At 39.6% G+C, this 12,500-nt stretch overlaps 2 protein-coding genes across 2 annotated transcripts in view; one reads left to right on the forward strand and one right to left on the reverse strand.

Annotated features, from left to right (window-relative positions):
• LOC137971167 (GATOR1 complex protein NPRL3-like) overlaps positions 1 to 2,911 on the forward strand; it is a 21,171-nt gene extending 18,260 nt beyond the window's left edge. Inside the window, exons 17-18 of the mRNA XM_068817914.1 lie at positions 1,494 to 2,429; positions 2,562 to 2,911. Coding sequence (XP_068674015.1) covers positions 1,494 to 1,653 — 160 coding nt within the window. The 3' untranslated portion in view covers positions 1,654 to 2,429; positions 2,562 to 2,911. The remainder of the gene's footprint in view (positions 1 to 1,493; positions 2,430 to 2,561) is intronic.
• A 510-nt stretch (positions 2,912 to 3,421) lies between these two features.
• The window catches only part of LOC137971168 (BUB3-interacting and GLEBS motif-containing protein ZNF207-like), a 10,511-nt gene continuing 1,432 nt past the window's right edge, over positions 3,422 to 12,500 (reverse strand). The window contains exons 2-8 of the mRNA XM_068817916.1: positions 12,375 to 12,500; positions 10,923 to 11,096; positions 9,615 to 9,684; positions 7,523 to 7,655; positions 6,924 to 7,041; positions 6,332 to 6,444; positions 3,422 to 6,225 (exon numbers count right to left, since the gene is read on the reverse strand). The exon at positions 12,375 to 12,500 is cut by the window's right edge and continues 140 nt beyond it. Coding sequence (XP_068674017.1) covers positions 5,686 to 6,225; positions 6,332 to 6,444; positions 6,924 to 7,041; positions 7,523 to 7,655; positions 9,615 to 9,684; positions 10,923 to 11,096; positions 12,375 to 12,500 — 1,274 coding nt within the window. The 3' untranslated portion in view covers positions 3,422 to 5,685. The remainder of the gene's footprint in view (positions 6,226 to 6,331; positions 6,445 to 6,923; positions 7,042 to 7,522; positions 7,656 to 9,614; positions 9,685 to 10,922; positions 11,097 to 12,374) is intronic.

Consider the following 12,500-nt stretch of genomic DNA (forward strand, 5'->3'; position numbering starts at 1 on the left):
AAATAGATTAGCGGAGGGTTTTCAGTCGAGCGCGCGCGCGTAAGTCACACACGCAATTCGTAAGCTGCTCGCGTCAGCTCGTGATTCAAACGGATCACAAGAACTAAGCAAATACCGCTAATTTCGCTCACCTTTCTTCTAATTCCTGTAGATATGAATATAAATAGACATCTCCTATTCACGAAAACTACGAAAATTCTACACAAACGGTTTAATGGTCACTTAAATCCGTTTGTGTTGGCCGTTAGCTCAACTCGCGCGTGCACTCGAATGAGCGGGTGACGCATGCGTAAATGCCGATCTTGTAACCCCCGAAATCCCGTCATTTTTCCTAATTTTGCAACTTTACTCGTTTATATCTCTGCCTCCGGACGGTGAATTTTTTTTCATTTTTTTCCTAGTTAGGTCAGATTAATTTGAAACGTTCGTCTTTCACATTTAAAAAAATTCTGTAGGTGAAAAAAAAATTAGAGACACGTCAAAAAAACTGATTTTTCCGAAAAACTTGCCCACAGATTTTGTTGAATTTTAAATATTTTAGAGAGTATTTCTAACATTACTTAGTATCTGGTAACGCTGAATGGGAAAATTTCACCGTCCCGTTTCTTCAAAAAAGACAACATATGTTGATTTTAAGGCTCAAAGAAATGCCTAATATCGTTGCCTTGGTAACGTTATTTTGGAGGAAAATATAATGTGAGAAATCTACGATGGATACTTAATACCCTAGCCAAATTTCGTCTTGATATGATTACCCTAACTGTATCTAAAGACAGAATATGTTTATTTGATTGAAAAAAGGAGAAACTTTTTCGAGTCTCCGTAAGTAAACCCAACTTGGGCCTACGATCCAATCGAAACTCAGAACCTGGTCAGCGGTCAACTTTTAAAAGCTGACTTCGTTGAACTCTAACTTTAGCTGGTCACATTAGCATTAATGTAGGGGTGGAGAGTCGTACGGTGACCAAAACCAAATTTTCTCGCACAGATAAGTTACCGTTCACGCGCAGAGCTCCGCTATGATAGGGAGTTTAACCAGGCGCGTTTTTGAGCCGCGGACGGCAACCGGAAGAGAACGTTTCGCGTGCCCGGGAAGTGTTGTCTCCCAGATTTTTATACTAATCATCTCCAATGGAGAAAAGATACTTAGCAATGTAAATGTGGTTGTGTGAAGACAAGTTAAAAGAGAAAACGGCTCACTTCCGGTTGCCGTCCGCGTCTCAAAAACGCGCATGCTTAAGTAATCACGTACGTGGACAGGACGGAGAGCTGGTAGGAATTTCCATTTTAGCTTACAGACTTAATCTGACTCGCAGCCAAAGTAGTTTTGCTTTTCCGGCCAAAAACATGTTTACATTGGATTACTAGTTTTCCGTTCTTGGCTTGCGCAATTAAGATGGAAGTATGAATGTTTATTAGTGAATCTGAGAAGGCAGCAAGATCCTACCCGAGTATTTGATTGTGTTTATTCATTTCAAGCATTCTTTTGGCAGGTTGACGCCCTACTTCAGAGGTAATCACCATCTGGAAGAAGTAATGTACTATGAGAATCTGCGTCGGTCCCAACTATTGACTTTGTTGGATAAATTTAGAGATGTCCTTTTCTCGTGTCAACATGAAGATCCGGTTACCCTGTATTTCTACAGCAGTTGATACGAGAGTTGTTTTCTCATTATACCCTGTTTTCTGAGGTTTCCCTTCTCAGGATTGGCTCAGGATACAATGGAACCGAACAAAAAGGAGAATTTCTGCGTTCGAACAATTAACATAAACCTAACAGAGGAGCAAGCTTTTCAAATTAACCCGCATTCTCGTCACCAGAGCCCGAAGTCAAGAAAGCATTTGAGTGGGCCGGTGTTATTGAGCATACGTTCTGCTCATCTCGAGATACTCGGGTTTCCTTTAACCGGTGCTTACTAATACAGGGATATTTTTATGCGGAGAAAGCAAACTTGGGAAGTGTCCTTGGTAACCAGACATTCTTCAGAGATAATCAAACTTCAATTTGGAAAAGAACGCTTTATATCGCTTTGTATTTTAGAGCTTTTCACAAATACTGTTGATTAATTATCTTCGAAAAATGCGTGGTTACTCCCAACTTTCTTTTTGGATTTCAAAAACAATTGTTAAGATCTGCTTTTCCCGGATATTTATAACTGCGCAAAAATGCAGCATTGCCAGCTTCCTTTAAAGGACGCCTTAAGGACACTTTTAAAAGGTGGCTTAGTACAGTTTTCGGAAGAAAAAGATCAAGATTTTGAAATCTGTGAAATTAATGCAACATGTGTCTCTTCTGAAGTGTTAGTCACTGCAATTAATGTAAAATGCAATTTTACCTTAGGAGGAAAATGATAAATATAGTGAATAAGCTCCTGGAGGGGGACTGGAAGCTAGATATTTCAAAGGCCTTTTCCTCAAAAACTAGCCTAGCCTGTTCCAGGCTCTCAGATGGTCGAGAAAACGAAAAGAGCTGCGTGTGAAAAGCGAGTGGCACTCGCTTTTCACACGCAGCTCTTTTCGTTTTCTCGACTATCTGAGAGCCTGGAACAGGCTAAAACTAGCCGTACGAGGGGTTAGAATTTTGGGCATTAGTAAACAAAATAAAGACGAAACCGTCAACATTTAAAATATAGATACACATATTATATATTATATATATCAGACAATCTGTGCCACAGATTTCTCTTTATTTCTATAAACGATTATTTCTCGCTAAGGAATTCCTGAAATTTTAAGGTGGGTGTGGGTTCCAAGACCAAGTTTTTAAGTTTCAAGTTTTGAAATGTCGAGTTTTTAGTCCCCCACCCCACCCCCAGGAGCTTGCATTTATTTGTTAATTAAAATTACATTTTATATCAATAGACCACATTCGTATTCTCAGAATATATTTAAAACTACTTGCATTTGAAAAGATCTCCCCGTAATTAGCCTCCATTGCTTGCTAGTTCCAGTCCAATACATTCTATTGCAACTGTGTGATCGACGAAACGCCCAGGTTTGTGGGGCTTTGTCACGCGTTCCACCCCCACTAATGTCTGCTGAAACGAAAAACAAACTTCCGTTCGTGGATTACGGACCAATCAGAGGCCGTTTTCCAGTTTTGGGTAAACTCGTGTTTTGTACTGCGTTCTTTCGCAGCATGTAATTTGTTTCTTTAATTAGTGGGCAAACAACCGTTGAACGGAAGTTGCCTTTTGTTTCAGAAGACGTTCGTGGGGGACGAATGCGTGACGAAGCTCTGAGAACGTCTGCATGGGAGGGTATGAAACGCCAAGTAGAGTAAAAGTGGCTTGGGAGACGGGCTTTTTTCCGATACTACTTTTAATTCTCCTCACGCTTGCGAGTTCTTATCAGGGTAAGTAATCTTAGTAACCTGGGGTCTAAAAACAAAAGAAATCACAATGCAAGTGCTTTTACAATTGATTTATTTGACACGAAGTTCAAAATGCAGCAAAACCTGAATACCATGGCCCTACCTTTCCACCACTGCGATCAAAATTCTGCTGAAATGTTGTGCTAAAAAAGCTACCCTACCTTGACCAGTGGTTGAGAAAAATACTACAGTACAATGAAAAGCTATGATTGCAATGACAACTACTGCCAGAACGCAGTCCGTCCACTTTTAGCAGCACCCATCGCAGGGCGGGGTAAATACGTTGATGCCCGAGAGCTCAATTTGCCGGTCAAAGACGTGCGTGCTAAAGGCAGACAGAATCGGCTTACAAGCTTGAGAACACCAAGAGTAGTAGCGATTTCCTATGCAAAACCTATTGTTTGCTTCGTGTCTACTTTCACGCAGCCATTGCACTGGAAAAGACCTAGAAACGTTCGGCAAGCAACTCAGAGATCCCTGCTACTCAAGGGTTTTCAAGATTACGTAATGTAACGAATGATCACTTGAAAGTTTACCTCCTCTCCAACAAGACATATATGATGGTCTAATTTTAATTTCTTCTAACCATTACGCCAATTCCCCTATAAGAGGTGATAAGAAGTTCAAGGCTCTCACTTCTCCAGAGAGCACAAAAATACGAAAAATGTCCAACAAAAAGGCCACATTACACACAGCTTTGAAATGCATACTGAACTGAAAAAGTTATCCGGGCACTGCTAAGTGACAAATAACGCCTTCAGACCTACCTTAAGATCTCCACAATTTTTGAAAACGGTTCAACACAAGTTAAATACCATTAATTGTAACCTTTATGTGATAATGTTCTAATACACATGTAGAGCCCTTTCACAATGGCAGCAATTAAAATATTCTTTTGTTTTAATGCTAATCAGCCTTTCTAGCCTCACTACGACGATCAAATTTCAAAAGAATATTTGTCTCAAAATGAGGGAAGTAGGTGTAATTAACATAAATACAAAAGAATGTAGAGGTGATCGCCGTTTATGAAAGTGGTCTATGAAGACTCAATGCGCAATAAAAAAACTTGGCAAACAAATTATGAGGACATAACTGTAGACAAACTCTTTCCACCCTAATGTCAGAAAATTTTTCATGGTTGTCTGTATTAACACACGAGTGTGAAATTGGATAAGTTCAAGCTTTTTTTTCCTTCCCACTGGGTAACTTTTACCATCAATACAAAGATGCCAAAATGTGTAAACATAAATCTGACCTTTATGTGTGGTTCCAGAAAAAAACTGGAAAATCTGGGGACGGGGGGTCCTCAAAAACCCCATAGAATGGAGATTCCAAGGGGGTAGGAGGGTCGAAACCAAAAAACCTTTTGTGGTAGGGGTATGGATATTTTCTGGAACCACACAATAGGGAAGAGCTTGGACAGTCTAAATAAATCAAAACATATGTGAGCACTGGCATTGATACTAGCTTGCAAATGCAGATATACATCTTGCTGTCTTTTCTCTCTGCCAAAAAGTTCATTCCAAAACTTACTTAACGCATTGAAGACGCTTTACTTTTTAGCAGAAGCAAACCACAGCTGGAAATATGTCTTCCTGTGCAAAAGTTCTATATTATACAATACTAATTAGTTGATCTCAAGGCAATTGATATAAATTGTAGTTTATAGGCTTTCACCTACCTTCCTTATATCACTCAGTATTTTTAAAAAAAGATTAAAGGAACATGGTTGGAATAAAAAATAATTTTAGGCCGTTTTTCTCAAAACTGACAGAAATGCTAGATGAATGATGTGGCAAAGCCAAAGTAGCACCTTTCAAAAGTGTCAACAGACATGTTTCTATATCAGACAAAAAAATCAAAAGCTTTGGCTTGCTGAAGTATAAAGGCATTGTTGCTAGGATAACAAAGAAAGAAAATCTGAGCTAGAGACTCACCTTGTTACACAACTTCTTAATTAATCAATACAATGAACAGTGAAGCCGTATAAACTTCCAGTGTTGTACAAAATTGTACAGCAAACAAAGATAGGTCAACTTTTGCTGTGCATGATGTGCGAAGTGTGTCCTTGTAAACATAAAAATGTCCTCAACATTATTCAAGCATCACAGAAAAATAAAGTTTGTATTAATTTTGAAACTGTTCTTTCAAAAGCGGAAGTCCATCATAAAGTGTAAACAATTTTTAACAAGGTATAACTGGTGTTGCAAAAAAAAAAAGGCCTACCACCACCATAAGCCAAAATTTACAGTGTAAGTTGGCCCAAAAATGGGGCATTCAACTAGCATTTCTGTAGCACCTACAACTTAAGCCTAGAACCTTCTAGGTGCACCCATGGGTAATCTCATAGGTGGCCTACCGAGAAGTCCTGGTGCCCCTCTTGGTGGTGGGCCATGTGGTGGTCCTCCTCCTGGACCCTGTGGAGGTGGTCCTATGAGTGACTGGCCTTGATAGCTGTTCATCATTCCAGGCCTTGGTGGCATTCCTGGAGGAATACCATGTTGATGTGGTGGAGGTCCAGGCATTTGGTGTGGAAATCCAGGAGGTCTCATCCCAGGTGGCACAGGGCCTCCAGGCATAGGCCCTGGTGGGAAAGGCCCTCCTGGTGGGTGCCCTGTGGGTGCTGAAGACATGGGAACTGGAGGTTGTTGCAGGTTGGCCATTAGAGGCATGGGGCCAAGGGGAGGGTGGCTCCCAGGGTGGCTCCCAGGGTGACTTCCAGGTTGGCTTCCAGGATGGCTCCCAGGAGCTTGCATCTGCATTGGTGGACCACCAGCCATAGTTGGTGGGTTGGACGAAGGCAAACTGGGTGTCTTGGGTGCATATTTGGACAGTGATGCACGTCGTTCTTCCTGTTAATGAAAGTGTCATGCCAATTAACTACACTTGTATTTACTTTCACATGGTCAGCTGAAAGGATCTTTATAGGAGAAGGCACACATGAAGATGAATACACACCAGAGAGATGTCTTCGTCAGGATGAATTAAACGACTTGTTGCTCCTGGTGCAACAATCATGGCTGGCTTGGTTACAATGGGAGCTGATGTTGGAGGTGGTACAGTTGGTTTACCTAAAAGCAACATATGAACTAAACTACATTTACTGTTGCTAAGTTTTAAGAAAGCATCAACTTTTAGCTGCAACCTTCAGTTTTCCTTTCCCTTAAATGAAATTATCATCAATTCTTACCACAGGACAAAAGGAAGGAAATAGGATATCAAACAAGGCCCTCAACAAAAACAGCAGCCTTTTGAGACTCTGAAACTTTTAAGGTACACTGATATTGAGGGACATGGCTACAGTTTATGGTTTGACAAGCAGAGAAAGCTGTGGGGAAATCTACTAGTTCAAGTACATACTGTACACATGTAGGCATTAGAATGGTTGTTTTACCACCACTAAATACTGCAGTTTGCAACAGTCAATGACAAAAATAGAAGGGTGTCTTAACAGGAAGGACTCAAAAAGGAAAAATGGTAACTTCACACCCTTAAAACAGCTTACAAGAGGTCCTTGAAACAGATAATGGAATGTGAGCAAGCTACAAACCTGATGAATGAACTGGTGCACTCTGATAGCTTGTGGCTGGTACTGAACTTAGAAGTGGTTTGAAGTCAGCACCCACAGGGCCTGAGGATGCACTGGATTTTGCACCTCCATTTACATTCTGAACCAAAAGAACAATAACATTGCAGTGACTTTCAAAATTCAGAGAATAAGAGATGTATGTTGCAAAAGAGAAGCCTTATTGAACATTTTGTGCAGAGATTCAAAGTATAATTGTCCAGAAACTTTGCTAGGATGAGGAATAATGTTAATAGAAAGGGGTGCTACTACACATGAAAACTGATCGGCAATATTGCTGTCTATTTTAACAGTTTGGACGGCTAAAGTTCACCACAAAATGAGAAAATTGTAGAGGAGTGGAGCAAAAATCCATACCCCATTGCCATCAATATGTACTTTCTTAAATTCTCCTTCTACTTAAATTCCTTTTGACAACCCCAACAGAGAAAAGAATGTGCCACAAATGAAGCATTGGATACTAAGTAGTACAATGCACCACAGGTTATTGTTGATGTACTTACTGTTAATTGGGAAAAAAGCAGGAAAGCAAATCCCTATCAAACTAAAGTAATCAAGCTTACCTGTGCTGCAGGGAAGAGGGGTTTCGGTACCTGTGGCCCAATAACTGGACCTTTTTGTTGTGGAGTGGTCACTGTAGCTGTGCTAGATGGTGGCATGCTGATTGGTGGAAAACCAGGGCGCGGTTCTGGCATGCTAAAAAAACAATTTATAAACAGATAAGCAAAGAGTTAATTTATCATTTATCAGGTCCTATGGTTTTTAAACCACAGAACATAATGTTTACCGTTAAAATTGTCCATATTGATCATTCAACCGCTGGATTTTTTTCAAATAAGTTTTTTTCCCTAAAATAAATTGGTAATCGAAGGAATTTTCGCCTTCGGCATACCTCGGAAGATCAGTATCTTCAACAAAGAAATCAATCCGATCGTTCGTTTATATTCTGAAAATGCGAGAATACCTCCAGCAATTTTCTCTATTGTTTTTCTTGTGTTGTGTAAGTTATCTTTCAGTGAAAGTTTTCGAAAGAGCACTTTTTGTACACAATTTGACCTTGTTTATTCTCTCATGAAACATGATAGTGATCAATTAACTAATTAAATTAATCTTGTGGTTTTGTGTATTTCGACAAGCAGAAAGCTCGTGATAAAATTTTGTTTCGGCAGTGGCGTTTGTGCACAATTTTTGCACTTATACCTGCAAGAAAACAAAGCAATTGGAATAAATTTCAAACAATTTTTATCCATTGAGTGGTTAGACTTAACTGTAAATTGCACAAGGCATATTTTGAGTTATAATATATATTTTTCAAGCGCTTTGTTCAGTTAGGGATCAAAAACTTTCTTGATTGCTCAACGCGCGCTGCTTCGAAAATTCTACCTTTACATTTTCAGCTGAGCCTTACCTAGGATGTGTTTTGAATCACTTTTTAGCAATATTTTTACATCATCTGGAAGTTCACTGTTTTTTCTTCAAGGTGAACTTAATTCTAGAACTCAGTATCTTGTGTACATTTACTGCGCATATGGTTTATTTTTAACACTCGCTTTCCAATGCAAAACCTTGAATATTTTCCAAGTTATCTTGCACACAAACAACAGCGCACGCGAATTAGTCCATGGGTTAAAGGGAATCTCCACTAAAACAACAAAATAACTTTAAACCACAGAACATAATGTTTACCGTTAAAATTGTCCAAACTTCTTAAAACAGAAGCGTTTATATTCGAAAAAGAATTTAAAAAACGCTTGTTTTGGTTATCAAATTTCCCAGGCGCCGGCATCTTGAATTAATGTGGCTAAATGTAATTTAAGCTAACTTAAAATCGAGCCAATGCTGGTCAGCGGTGATCACGAATGATGCATGTATATTTGACATACGGGGTTTTCGCCCAGCATCAGATAACACGTACTCGCTGTGTGAGGTTGTGCAGTTCTTTCATGTTCCGAATTGTGCTTTGTGCGGCAGTTTGCCCCTCCCTTCCCTCCCACTTGGGTGGCTTGGTGAGTAGTGAGGTTGGTAAGTATCTCCACTGACTTTGTCAGTGTGACAATGCCTGGTGGTGGTTGCCACTCTCTTAGTTGCCATGGATACCTGCACGCTCTGCTCATAACTCGTATTTTACTTGGCACCACCACCTGCTTTCATAGGCACCTTCCCCAAGCTCATCTATTGGCAATGAGTTTAATTGTGACATATGATCATGGTTGCCCTATTGTTCCAGAACAAACGCTCTTTGTCTCAGAACAACAGGGCAACCATGACACGTCACAATTATCCAAGATGGCGACGCCCTGGAAATTTGAAAGCCACAAAGCAGCGTTTTTGAAATTCTTTTTTTTTTTTTTTCAGATACAAACGCTTTCATTGGAAAAAGTTTGAACAATTTTAATTGTTAACATTACAATGTATGTTCTGTGGTTTAAAGTTCTTTTGTTGTTTTAGCGGAGGTTTTAAGTGTGAAACAAGCTACATGCACATGTAGATTTGAAATACCAAGCAATTGCTTGAATAATCTCAATTTGTATCTGTTTTGTTCCTGATATGTTTCTGCCACAAAACAACAGCAGAGGCCGAGTATTGGTGAATTCATGTACATACACAATTGTAACATCGCTAAGAAAACATTCAATCTAGCCAACAGAAACCTACCCTGGGGCATGAATTCCCATAGGAACTGGCATTTGTCCTGGCATTGGCATGTGTGGCATGTGAGGAGTACCTTTCAAGATAAATAAAAGTAATACATTTCACTGATGATTTGTGTTTACATGTACAGAGCAGCCTGAGAGAAATAATTAGAAGCACACACAGCAGTGAGCGAGCCATCACCACCAGGAATCTGTTCCTTTGCATTTACTGCATGCAATACAGAAATCAAGGTACATACAGTACCCTTTAAGAGAAACAGTGCACTGCACCTGTATGCAGACACCTCAGAAATAGCATCTGATGCAACCAACTACTAAGGAAATGTGATGAGAACATACAGTAAATATTGCTTTAAGTCAAGAATTAAAAAAAAAATTGAGAACTGGCCTTCGTTTTTAGCTGTGCAAACCATACTTAGGGTAACAGAGCACAGAATTGCTATGTTCAATCCTTGTTACATTTAGACTATGCACATTGTTATTTTAATTTCCTTTCCTACTGGTAGATATTGTTAATGAAAACTGTAAAGAGGGAATGAACAAATCCCCAGAAATGAAGATTTTCACAAAAGACAGAAACTAAAATATCACAGAAGGTACACTGGTGATACAGTCAAACTCACACTTGGTTTTAGAAGTCAGCTTTGTCTTCAGGATCACCTGTCTCAATGTAGTGAGGAAATCTGTTATACGAAGTATGGGTGCTAACAGATTTATTTGTTTGAGAATGGAATTTAAGGAACTAAAGCACTTTCAATGAAGAATGTGATTTTTTTTTTAAATGTTACTGCAGTTTTTTTTTTTGCTAAAAGTGCTGAGATGCAAGCCTGACAAAAACTTGCTGTGTATTTGACTTAAAATGTATTTGTATTGTGGAAACAAGCATGAAGCTGAAGAACTTTCTAAAACAATAATCCTTTCACCCCTGAATCCACAGCCAATGAAGACAAAAATTACCTGATGTAAGACTGCATAAAATTTACAACATACACAAGTCAGTCACCCATAAGAGGGAAGGGTGAATGTGATAAGAATATTCCCACCTTAACATCTATGCTGTGACAATCAATCAGCAAACTCTCGATCCAGTTTTGATTGTTTTGGTACAATGTACACGGCAACACAATGCCATTTGAACTAAAGTGGTCAGCAATAATTATTTGAGCACCCCCATTTAAAGGAATCAGGATTCCCATCCGGTTTACCATATTACACTATAAGCAGACTAATTCCTTGCTCTAGCAAATCCAACAATCAGCCTGACTTGCAACCTGTACTGAAAACAAAGGTGAGGAAAAAATTAATTCACCTGGAATGGGCTGGGCAAATGGGACTTGTGGAAAGACAGGGGGAACTGGCATTCCAGGAACATGCATCATTGGCATCATAGGAACTGCACCCGGCATAGCAGGCATCACTACTGCAGCTGCTGATGCCTGTGGCTGGTCATCAGGTTTTGCCTTTTTCTTTTCAGGTTCAGTGTCTGCAAAACAACAACAGAAGTTACCATACTGTATTTGCTTGCATGTAAGTCCAACTTGTGTATAGGTCGACCCCCCATTTTCAAGGCCAAAAAGATTTCATTACATTTCATTACATGTACAGTACTGCTTGAAACTATTATTGCCTTTGCACGCGGTAATACCTCATCTTTGCCAACAGTGTTTACCATGAAATTACCTAGGTTGGACAAAAATTGCAACCAAGGCCAAGACAAAAGCAGCCGAATGCCGCGGTCGAATTAACTGGGGTAATGTGAGCAAGAAAACAATGGTTGACATTAGTATTGTTAGAAGCATTCTTTAATTTACCTCACCTTTCTCCCCAACATTGACTGAAAGGAATGACTATGTTAACTGTTTCACTTCAACACGCAGCACAAAGTGTTTTTGAGAAAGTAATCTCTTTAAACTGTTTGCGTGCCATGCACTTTCACAGGTTGAATTTTTTTACATCAAACCATGTCGTCCGTAGCTCGTTGTTGCTGCCTCACAAGATTTTTTTTTAAGCACCTCCCATTTTTGATGGCAAAAAAAAAGCCTTATGTTAATTCACGTGAACAGTTTCGCCCTATGGGAAGTCACTTTGAATGTTTAAAGGTGTGAATTAACATATTGTATATTCGCTCCTTTAAAAAAAAGCAATTCCTTAACTTCTTGGTTAAATGTTCATCTTCCTCAATTTCTGGAAATGTGGATACACAAAAAAATCAGAGCCTCTAGTGCTTAATAGTTTTGTGGTTCAGCAGTTGTTGTATATGCGGGCATTTTGTCCCTGAGTTTCACAAAAAGTTCTCAGAAAATCGAACATGTAAACCTCAAACTAACCTGTTTTGTTGCTCAAGGATAAATGGCTTTAGAGGATAAGCATAACATCACAGAAGCAGGAGTCAACAGAGCGGGGCTCCAAATTAAGTGCGCCCTTTTTACCCTCCCAACCATGATATACCAAAGAAGACAGACCACAACACCGGGACCTACATGCCCTACTCTTTGCCACAAGTGTGCCGGTTCTTTTACGTCCACCAGGATTATGAACATTGAAGGGTTGTGAGACAGGACCTCTGGCTTATCATCCTTATCCGAGAAGACTTGATAAGTCTAACCATTTGCAGATGTAGTTACAACGGCAGCACTTTCTCCTCAGTTATTTAAAGACCCTGAGTGTTGGTCTAGCCGGAATTGAATTCGCGAACCGAAAATCATCGCTCATCTACATGCTTCATTTCCACTACATTACAGTCTTCTGTAGCTCTGCTTACCTTCAGCAGCATTATTGCCTCTCTGCTGGCGTTCTTTCATGTCCTTTTCAGGAATACCTTCCATGCCATAGATTTCAATCTCTGGATCACCTCTGTTTGGTATTGAGTTGGGAATTGTGCTTATCG

Source organism: Montipora foliosa, chromosome 9 (assembly GCF_036669935.1).
Source record: "Montipora foliosa isolate CH-2021 chromosome 9, ASM3666993v2, whole genome shotgun sequence".
Lineage (NCBI taxonomy): Eukaryota > Metazoa > Cnidaria > Anthozoa > Scleractinia > Acroporidae > Montipora > Montipora foliosa.